Source organism: Thermobia domestica, chromosome 13, assembly GCF_964235325.1.
Source record: "Thermobia domestica chromosome 13, izTheDome1.hap1.1, whole genome shotgun sequence".
Lineage (NCBI taxonomy): Eukaryota > Metazoa > Arthropoda > Insecta > Zygentoma > Lepismatidae > Thermobia > Thermobia domestica.
Genome location: NC_137466.1, coordinates 138,609,880 through 138,621,971, shown reverse-complemented (window position 1 = coordinate 138,621,971; position 12,092 = coordinate 138,609,880). Strand labels below are relative to the sequence as shown.

The 12,092-nt window shown below is 33.8% G+C and overlaps 1 protein-coding gene across 1 annotated transcript in view; it reads left to right on the top strand.

The window, feature by feature from the left end:
* Positions 1 to 12,092, top strand: part of LOC145669300 (solute carrier family 23 member 2-like) — a 44,586-nt gene that overhangs the window by 14,685 nt on the left and 17,809 nt on the right. The window contains exons 3-6 of the mRNA XM_081737613.1: positions 629 to 786; positions 4,789 to 4,994; positions 6,557 to 6,683; positions 10,210 to 10,330. Coding sequence (XP_081593739.1) covers positions 629 to 786; positions 4,789 to 4,994; positions 6,557 to 6,683; positions 10,210 to 10,330 — 612 coding nt within the window. The remainder of the gene's footprint in view (positions 1 to 628; positions 787 to 4,788; positions 4,995 to 6,556; positions 6,684 to 10,209; positions 10,331 to 12,092) is intronic.

The following is a 12,092-nucleotide window of genomic DNA, read 5'->3' as shown; positions in this document are numbered from 1 at the left end:
CCATAAGATCCCCAAAGGGTTAATTTTCCGAACAATAAATGCTACCGTATAATTTCCTGGGAGTGTTTCTTTGGTTTATACTAATTGGAGAAATGCAAATTGGAAGATAATACTTTGGGGGAATGTTTAAAACCCGAAGATAAAGAATAAGCTGAAGAAGAGTTAAAGCTTCAACAGAATTAAAATAAAAAAGACTCTCGTGCTGGTTAGATACTTTCTACAGATGGAAGGAGTGAAGTTAAAACCTCCCTCCAAAGTTGTTTATTTTAAAATAGCAGAAATATTGTAAACGTACCTATAGGTCACCCAATGTCACACACACAAAAATAAAATCTGAAGATAAGCGAGGCACGTCACTAGGGCGGGAAATTTATGTTTATGCGAAATGTTTCTTAGGAAGCCAATTGGAAGAGACCTTTCTTTGGTCACACACACACAAAAAGGTCGAAGAGCAGTATAGTATAGCAGATTTCTGCGGAGGTGAGTGCAAATAATCCTCAATGTGAACTGATTAGGTATAAGATAGAATTCAACGGTGATATTTTACCGACAGTAAACTTGTAGATTCTTTAAACCATATCTTTCATCTAATTATTATTAGACCTATTATTATTATTATTAATTTCAGCATTACTTGACCTTCGTAGTAGGCATGGTATCAGTTCCTCTCGTTATGTGTCCAAAGTTGTGTATGCTGGAAGATGATCCAGCTAGAGGCTACATTGTGTCAACCCTCATTATGGTTTCTGGAATCGTCACGTTGCTTCAGACTACCTTTGGGGTCAGGTAAGGCAGATTAAATTGCTTCCCCACCATTCATATAATTAACACCTATAGGAATTTCAAGTCAATATAAATATAATAGGTCAATATATGTAACAGGTGAATATAAATAGGAATTTTAAATAAAATGATTGCTTATATTTCTGACTTTCATTAGAAAAAAAGCAAAAACAGTTAAATGATAAATGTCATATTTTCTTGTATTGCATTTGTTTATAAGGCTTTAATTACTATTGTATCGAGTTTGATTCCCCGTAAATACAATGAACTTTGGAGATTAATTCCTAATTGTGAGGTAGTTTGGGAATCATTTGAATAAAGACTCCTCGTAAAGAGTAGGAATGGGTATTGATATTATTCTAAAAGCCAATGCGCTGACGCAATGAACGTTATCTTTCTTAAGTTCTTGCAACTCAGGATTTTAGCTTCTAACAAATACTCATTCTGCAAATTATTTTTTTCATGTTCCATGGTATTAGCAATAACTAACTAAAGATAAAATCGTTATTAAGTATGGTTATTAACGACTTTACTAGGTTTCCTTCGTTCGAGCTAAGCGTCTCTTTCAACAGCGAGAAAGCGACCTGTACATACATCTTAACGTAAAATTTGTATAACATGTACTTCTAGAAAAATCGCACTTGGTCTAGCCATTAAAAACACTAATTATCTAGCCACGGGAAGCTAGATATTCCTTAAAATGTTTTCGAATACATTTATCTAGTTTTACTGGTTTCTATCAATCTGGTCAGGCGTAGACGTCGTGGCCCATAAGTACTAAATACGTAGAATTTTGGGTAACTTTTACACTGTACTCGAGCTTTATGGACACTCATCAACCCTTCATTTTCCCATTATTTTAAAAATATCACAAAAATCAAGTGGTAATAAAGGAAGAGCTTATTTTTTCTTTTGGCCATAGATCAAGCTCCTTTACTTTAAGGTAATAAATTGATATTGTTAATTAAAATGAAAGCCACGGGAATTTTGGCTTTGTGTTGGCAAAATATTTATTTACTAATCATAGTGACCAAAGGGAAATATAAAAAAATAAGACTTGTTCCAACATAGAGGCCCTAAAAAACTAGTGATAATATGGAAAAACTAAGTTAGTTTCTAAAAGTAATCAAATCATAAACATAACGAGGAAACGGTGGAAATAAGTTTCTAAAACATAAGTAGTGGCTGTTTATTACTTATGATTTTCGTCTAGTATAGAATGAACAAAACCACAATTTTGTTACTACGATTTTATATTTAATTGCATTACTTTCATTTTTATTTATGTGTTATTTTGAACATTACTTATACAGTATGGCGCTAAATTCGTTGTACAAAAGCAGAGGAGTGATTCCTGAGAGTAAAACAAACAAAAAAAGTTCCTATAAACACAGGGCGAAAACCCCATCGTTTACGTGTTATAGGCTGCCGAAATCATGTAAAAATGAATTTTAAAGGTTCATAGCTCGAAAACTATGGGGCCTAGCTTGGTCAGGTCAGGACTTCACTTAGGAACTAGTATGTGCCCTATTTAAAAATGCGTGTTTCAGAATCCTGAGGTGCTTCCACAACAATTTTTATAGAGGGAGTTTGACTACAGGCCTATGATATAAAGTACTCTCCAACTACCTCCATAAAAATGTTGCGTGAGTACCTTAGGATTCTAAAACATGTATTTTTGGATAGAGCACATACTATTGTGCTGCCAAAATGTCTTGAGCCGTGGCAAAAATGCGAACTAAAGCTCACACCCTCACACACCCACGCGTTGAGCCAATAAGGATTCAGCTGCTGCTAACGGTTCAGAGATTATAAGGGTTCAGAGAAAGCTAGTGGAATTCCTTCAGCCGATAGCAGCGCTTGCAATGGAAGACTAGGGATCAAGTCAATGTGGTATATCTTTACTTCCTAAGTGAAGTCTTGACCCGACTACAGTAAGTCCCATAGTTTTGGAGCTATGGACCTTTAGGATTCATTTTTTCATGTTTTCGGCAGCCTATAACAGGTAAAGGGTGGGGTTTTCGCCCTATGTTTATAAGAACTTTTTTGTTTGTTTTACTCTCAGGAATCACTCCTCTGCTTTTGTACAACGAATTTAGCGCCATACTGTATAAGGCCATAATTAGCAACTGCAGGGATCAATCGAAGTTAAGATCAATAACTTATATAAAAATCATTCGAAATTAAATGTGTAATATGTAAACCTTATTGACATTGTTCATTCAAAGTAAAAAATAAAAATAGTACTGGCCCAGTTCTTGCTTCAATTTACGCGAAACAATTTGGAGTCTTTTGCAGAAACTACCCCGCCAATTATTCAGTGTAGATGCTGTTGATTTTGGCATTTTGAAATGTTTGGATGCTTTCATTAATTTCATTTTCTTCACTCTAACCGCAATTACTGCTTGTGTCAAATCATCCTCATTCCAAGATCTCTCTAGAACTCCATAGTGGCTATGTGAACTTAAATGGCTTTGGCATGGGAGACTCGTATTCGATTTCCGGAGAGAGCTCGTGGTCCGGATCCTACATTAGGCTGTAGGACCATGTCTCATATAACACCACTGCTGAAAGAGATGCTGAACTTAATTCAATGCAATCGAATATTATTCTTTTTCGTTGAGGAGTCAGTCATGTCTTCTTCCTGAGGATGTGCAACATATCCATATTCTACGACGAAAAATAGGTTTTAATATATAAATCGTAATTTACTGTTTCCCATATTATCATTCGCACCATGTTTTTGAGCAGCATACCTAAATTGGGTCTCGAAATTTTATTGCATATTAAATACAGCCATAATATTTACACCAGCTCTTACTTTATAACATACAGTACAATGATCTATCTTCCCTGCTTCATAAAACAAAGGAAATGAACAAACGTCTTATGTTGAAAAAGTATCGATAACACTGGAAAAAGTACATATCCTGTCACGTCCACCTTTTATAACAGATTACTTCATCACTTCTACGAATAGAATTCGAAATTGCTTGGTGTTGTGTTTTACAATAGCAATGTTTCGCTAGGGCTTATCGGGCCTATCCTGTATTGCTACGTTCTTCTCTTCTAATTTTTTCTCTAGTAACGAAAATACTAACCAATGTTCTTCATTCGTGCTCATTGTGTATTTTAGCCTGTCATGTTGCTATTATCTGAATTCGTGTTGGTTAACAGTGGAGAAAGTATCGACAGCACGGACTATTAAAAAAAGTATTTTCTCAGTTCAAACTTTAGCAACATAGACAGTAGGCCCAAAAGTGGGAAACTGTAGGTCAACCAACTGCCAGCGTTGGCCTTACGTTGTAATTGGTTGCTTTACCAACCATTTGCCAACCAACTCAGTTGCCAGCGTAATTCAACGAAAGAATTGTTGATTAGATGATGGGAAATTGTTGGTTGGCTAACATATATTTTAAACTACGTTAACACAACGTATTTTTCAACTTTATTTGTGCAATAATCAATCGCCGTGGGAAACCTTAGTTCGATTTCCTCAGTATCTTTGAAAATGTGAAATAAAATGAGCGAGAGTAATCAGCATTCTAAGAATACAATAAAATATATAACAAATCGCTTTATTTTTTCTCTTGCCGCCAAAGTTACAATTAAAACTTACGGGTGTGTCGTAAAAGCTACCAATCACCAAAGATTACATTTGTCAAGTTCGTTGTCATGTGGTTTATTTGTGTTGAGTTGTAGTGCTCTACACCACTCATTCTGCACATACTCTATGCCACACTACATCCTACTAATCTGGACATATTGGTACATAAAGTAAGAAGCATTACGAAGAAGAGATACCGCATTATTTCGAGCGTTGTGAATACTGATTAAATATTACTGATTAAATAAATCTTTGTTTCTTAAATGTAATTTTATCATCACACAATCATGCAACTTCGGGTAAAAACGACGAAAGACAATGAAAAAGGTTGATAAAAAATTAACTATACAGGGTGCAATGTTACATTTACTTAACACTTACGAATCTTTTATTTCCAGACTGCCAATCGTCCAGGGCAGCTCATTCGGCTACCTCGCTCCAGCCCTTGCTCTGTTGAACCTTCCGAAGTGGCAATGTCCTCCAGAAGAAGAGATTGCTCTCATGTCACACGAGAATAGAACGCTTCTGTGGCAGGAACGCATCAATGAGATCTCTGGCGCCATTGTCCTGGCTTCGCTCTTCCAAGTAGTTGTCGGATACCTAGGTCAGGTAGCCTCCATTTTATATGTTAATTTACTAGTTGCAAGTTGTATCTAATACTATTACCAAATTTATAGAACTACTTGTGGGAGTTCTGAGGGAATGATTTTCTGCCATTTTTCCCCTAATAGTGACCGAAGTAAGAAGCATTAGATATTGCTTCAGCGTTGCAAATACTGTATGAAAAAGTATAGTATTACTAATGAAATCAAAGTTCTTTTTTAAATGTAGTTTTATCGTCACACAATCATGCACTTTCGGCTGAAGATGACAAAAGACAATTACAAAATAATTGTGGAATAAAAATGTAAGTGAGGAAGGAGACAAAACATCGAGGGAACTTCATGCGTAGAACGTTGTAAACTACAAAATTTATGGTGTTCTATAGTGACTACAACAGGAGATAACTCAGTTATGATTCTTCAGATGGCACATTTTCTTTCTTTCTTTCTTTCTTTCTTTCTTTCTTCTTCTTCTTCTAATTTTTGCAAATAAAATATGATAAATGGTAAAATTAAACTTAATGCTGTGGTAATTTGAAGATTATGACTCATAAAAGCGTTTGCATATTTATATTGAATATGATGTGCATTGAAACCTTTTTGGAACAACTAATACAGAAAACAATTATCAGTTGAATGTAGTTCACATACCTAAACTCATGTTCTCCTTATGAAAAGGTTCATGTACAATTATAGCTCCGGTAGGAGAGAAATGGTGAGCCAGGACTAGATTTTATATTTCTGACGAAGCAATTCATCAGTTGTAAGCCTGGATCGCGTAAACATTCGATACATAATACTATTGCTGTATTTTTATAATGTTTTTTCGTCTTTTTGTTTCCACTTCTATTGCTAAAGTTTGGCACTAGGTAATTCAGTCCCAAATTTCCTATAGGATAACAATATACATATGACAATGTACGAACCATGGGTATTAAACCTTCTGATAAACATTCTCATCTCTCGGAAAAAGATATATAAAATTTTTTGACTTAAAATTTTCGAAAGCTCAATTTTAAGTTAAAATTAATTATGATATGCAACTTATATCCAAGAATCATCTGGTGTCTGATATTCGTTGCTTACTTTATTGTTATATGCTACAATTATTCTATTTATTTATCTTATCTGCAATATTATTGTTGATTACTATTTTGGCTCCTTGCTATGGTTAATTCTTGGAAGTAAGATAATGAACCATATTTCTAATTTTATTACCTCGGTAATTATGACTTATAAACTTGGTTAAAAATAATCATAATAATCAAAATACAAATTTTGTGTAAAGAGTATAAGATATAGTTACAATTCTATATATTTACACATGAAATGGCATATCACAAAAATTTCAGATATAACTTTAAACAATATGAATATATAATTTGTAGTGAAAATAACGAGTGTTATTTATCATTGTTTTTAATTTCTTATTATAAGATCCAAATCGGAAATTCTATACATATAAGTATTTGTAAATTTCGTCTTTTAATTTAGTAATAAACACATTAACTAGGGAAGAACAGTGCAGTAATAAAGTACTGCCATTATTTTGATATATTTTCAGGTTTAATTGGTATTATATTACAATACATCACACCATTAACCATCGCTCCAACAGTAACATTGATCGGTCTAGCGTTATTTGAAGAGGCTGCAAAACAGGCTGCTGGGAATTGGTGGGTCGCAATGGGGTGAGTATTTACGTAGATTATAGCAGATGTACTTTTAAGAAAGATCGCTATTAAGAACATTAATAATTGTAAGACTTTGAAATGAATAATATTGTTCTTAGACTTCAAGAACCAATATGAGGTGCGTTTAAATTCTAATTTTTGTTTTCCTTTTTTCCCTCTTACGAGTGGCACTAGAAACTTGAAAGTTGTTTGTTGATGACTCGACCGTATGTTAGATTGAATGAACCCAGACGGCCATCCAGCTCATTGAAAGCCCACAGATGTTTTAGATTCTAAGAATCGCAACGTTCACGTTTGAAGTACTACGTGTTGTTACCCATTTTTTCCACTTGTGAGGAGATGTATCTATCAACATTCATCGGCAATAATTTAAAACTATTCGAGAATAAACCGAAGAATTCTTTGCTTCACATGGCAGATCGGACGGTATGGTTTAGGAAATGGAACAAATAGTTAATGGAGAACCACCTATAGACCCGTGAAACAGAGAGACTCCAATGTCAACACCTACGTAGGATCTGTATTTACTACCCTCCACCAAAATCTGAAACTGCAGAAAGTTCTGTCTGCGGGCACATTCCGTAACTGATTGTGTCAATGCAAGATATAATTGGCAATAAAACATATCACTAATAATGACTACGTGCATTTTTTCATTCCGTTACTGTACACATAATTTTACGGAAACTTGTATGAAAAGTGTTTTCTAATTGCTTCAACAAATTTTGACCATTAAACGTGTCACACGAACCCAAGAACGCACGATTTCCACGTTCATGACATCATCACCACATGTTTCAGTTATTTGACTATGTATTTAGTTGGGTGAACTCTACACATATGGAGTAAATTGATAATAACGTGTTGTTTTTCGGACAGAAACGATTACATTCTTAGCATCTGAAGCACTTATGATGGAACAGTGTCACAGGCTTTCTTCCAGATAGGCACTGTTACCGTTTGTCATAAACAACTGACCGAATCTCCTGTCTTTTGTTAAGTTTCTATTTATTCCTATTCACAATGGAAAACTTAAAAGATACTTGACGTACGTTCAACTTGAGTGTACTACCATGTAATATAAGCAAACTGTCTCGAAAACTCTTGTACAGAATTATCGAAAAGTCCCGTTACACTCATGTACAGGAGAAGACACCATATACTACAACAGTGAAACCTAACTACTGCAAGTCAAAGAGCTTATCAATCGGGTTTGGTTTCAGCAAGAAGGGGCATTAACCCATTGATCTCTTGCCGTACGAGAATCTGAACGAAGTGTTTCCTAAGAAATAGATTGAACATGGTTTTCCATAGATAGAAATAGATTGAACATGGTACCAGCATCTCTGGACTTGTCTCCCCTAAATGCCTATTTTTCATAGTATGATAATGTGTTATGGAGTTATATCAAATAGCAGATTGCCAGTACTCGTTATCACACAACTAACAAACGGAAAGAAGTAGTTCGACATGCATTATTCCAGATCACTTGAGCAATGCTATGTGGAATTTCAGAATACCTGGGAGGCGCATAAATATATGTTACAGAAATAATGGTGTTCATAAAGACATACTGCACTATTATTATTAACTATTTCATCTCTTCTCACATTGCATGTTCTTCTCATCCATAACTTTATCTCATCGCAAAATATATAAAAACATACGGAGTATAAGAGGACTTTTATACACCCTGTAATAGAACTAAACCAGAGTCGTAGAGTACGTGTCAAGATCTAGATTTTAGGGTTGTGGTTAGATATTGAGTCATTCGTAATTCTTCATTTAAGGAAGATAATTTAAAAAAATATTGCTGTAAAGTGATAATTTTCATTGGTAATGGTATAATACACTTACGCTTTTTCAGTCAAAAACGAAACATTGACTAGATTATTATCGTTGCGTCGGCATTACATAATATATCAAGGAATACATTTCATAAATATTAAAATTATAATTACCATCCGTTATTGTTACTGATTGTTGTTTTAATGTGGGATGTTATTGTTTTATAAAAACATTACTATTATAATATTAATCATTATTGGCTTATTCAACAGCAATTCTTGTCTTGTGTTGGTATATAACAAGGATATTTACTGCAAATTAATTATAATTTAACTTTAAAAAGTGCATCGTAATAAATTGCCGAGGAACAATTTTATGCATTATTGTAGGTTCTCAACTTGAACAGAAACTCTTAGATCTTTTATAGCACATTACATTGTTAATCATCATCGTCATAGCTATTCTGCCAGTATTGGTAGGTCAGCTGACGCAACTGAAAAGCTTTCGTGCTCGACGGTCTTCTGCTAACCTTTTCGTCTTCACGTACAATTTTTCTGTTTTGATATCGTCCATTAATTGCATTCTCCGTCCCCTCCCACTCTTTCCTGCATCATGCCCTCTAAAACGTCCCTTATGATACAGTTTCTTCTCTGCCAATGTTCCAACCAGTTTCTCTTCCTCTCCTTAATAATAATGTCTAAAGTTGTTCTTTTCTTTCTTACCATTTCTAACACAGTTTCATTCGATTCCCGCTTGACCCAGCTAATTCTCTTCATTCTTCACCACACACATTTCGAAAACTTCCAGTCGTTTTTCATCATTTTTGCTTAATATCCAGGTTTGTTTCCCATACAGTACACTACTCTACACGAAACATTTTATGAGTCTTTTTCTGAATTCTTTACTCAAGGTACCACAAAAGAATATTTTCTTCCTCGTAAAGGCTTCTTTCGCCATTCCTATCGTTGCTTTTATTTCACGTTATCACTTCGTATCATCACCAATAAAACTACCCAGGTATCGAAAACTAGTCACCACTTCTATTTTCTCCCCTCTTACTTTCATATTTGACACCGACCGCTTCGTTCCAAATGTAACTATTTGATTAAATTGGATTGATGTAAGTCTAACGTTCTTTTCCGCACCAAGGCAATATGAGACAGGACCTACTGCTTAAAGTGGAGTACTACATGGGTTTATATTCGAAGTAAGTACCTACACCTGGATAAGAACCCTTAAATTACACGCTCAGAAGGTACCCATATTAGCCATTCGGAGTCACAGAACTATTTATGTATGCTGTAATAATTTCTATAGCTGATTGTAATCCTTTCTAGACTGTTTTCGTTTGCATTTTCGTCGAAGTCCCTTTCCATAGCCCTTGCCTTCCATTTGGGTTATGATTGCTGATGTTTTGGGAGACTTAATGTTTAATGGAAAAGCAGCAACTGTCCCAAACCCTTGATTTTGCTTTCATAGTAACCTCCAGGTGCTGATTTCAGTCTTACAATAGGTAAGTGTTCTGCTGTTCGCATCTTGTATGCTCGTCCTGGCTCAGAATTTCTATGGTTGTCTTTTAAGACGAATTTACTTGAACATTTATTCTAAATTTATTTAGGTCTAACGTAAATTTTCTTTGAAATTTCTGTTGTGTAAAGCTGGTGTCTTAAAATCTATAATTACATATTATATATTTTACATTCTAAAGGACATTGTTTTATTTTTTTAAATGCAGATCCATTAGTCTTTTGACCATTTTCTCACTCCACATGAGAAACATCGAGATTCCTCTGCCTTCGTTTAAACGACAACAAAGTAAAGATAAGATGAAGTTTCCTCTATTTCAGATTTTTCCGGTAAGCTCCATAACAATTACTTTTTAATATTTATATAATATTTTGTCATCCAATATTGAAATTCCATCTAGTTAAATTGGTGAAAATGATAAATTTATATATATATATATATATATATATATATATATATATATATATATATATATATATATATATATATATGAGATCCAAATAAATAATATTAAAGACAGTAACAGTAACTTCCTTCTTTGATTTACATAATAAGCGACTTAAGACAATTCGTAATTATAACAAGTACTAGCGCAAGAAAAAAATTACGTTTTTAGTACCTTTGACATCCATTGCAGTGCGCAAGGACATTCGTAATATTTTTCAGTAGATTATATAAAAGAACTTTTACACATAACATGCGTTTTTCTGTTTTTCACACTTTTATGGCAGCTTGTATTTGAGTAAATATTACTGCGCGGTAGTTTCATTACTGTACATGCACATAATAATAATAATAATAATAATAATAATAATAATAATAATAATAATAATAATAATAATAATAATAATAATAATAATAATAATAATAATGTTATTTTTACTGAGTTATAAAAAAGTAATTTATAAATTCGACTTCGTGAAATTCGAGTTATGTTTAAGTTTATGGAACGCATTTAAGTGGTAAGTTACGTTGCTACGAGTACAATTTAGAAGACTCAATATATTTAATGAGTTGAACAACGAGTGATATCTAGTTAAAATAGGTAATACACTAAGCTAATTTCAGTTACTCTAGAAATATACTAATTGTAAATTGTAGACATAGATTTTAGGGATTCGACTGTAAGGAGAATCTTTTCAGGAAGAGACGAGTGTCCAACTGCACTTCGCTGCAGCAAGAAGTATTCAACTGATCGAGATCGTGCCCCTTATTTTTAAAAGCTCTTTCTATTGCACCAAATTTGTTTTTAAGTCGAACTGCTCCTTTAATACACGAAAGGAGGCTAAAAAGTACCAGATTTGAAAAGGCGCTTCTCAATTTAGGTTTAGAGGTAGTTAATATATCACTAACAAGTATAAATATGTCCCAAGTTTGGTACATAGATTACTTACAATCTGGAAACAAATGCATTGGGAGTAATATACTCCTAGTGGGGAAGAGGTGACATGTAAGAACAAACAGAAACAACCAATATTAGTGTTAAATCCATAGTTTTCAGGATTGCATTTTGTACTCGTCAACGACTTCAGCAACAGAAACAATGAACTGTAATACATTAAGTCACTAGTTCCAGGAAACTATTAGTCTTACACTACTACCACTTATATTATTATTTTTAAAAAATCAAATGTGTCGGGGTGTCATGGGTGTTCAGAAAAATGTGTCGTCAGTCAATAAAAGATTGCGAACTACTGAGTTAAATTATGAAGTAATACTTTCGACAAAGTCGGCATTTTCAAATATCTACAATCAACTTTAACAAGTCAAAACAATATCCACGAAGAAATTTAATCTCGACTAAAAGCAAGGAATTCATGTTATTATTCAGCTTGAACACATTCGTTTTCGCGAATTCTGTACAAGGATTTGTATAATTATGCTTATTGTACTGTATGGTTGTGAAACATAACCACTTATTCATAAAGAAGAACTCAAACTGAAAGTATCTGAAAATAAAATTTTGAAGTGAGTATCCGGACCTAAGAGGAACGGAAATATGAAATGGTGGGATCTTAGTAGGGAGAAACTTCATAATATATACAGTTTACCTAACATTCTTAGGGTCATCAAGTCTAGGAGCCTCAGGTG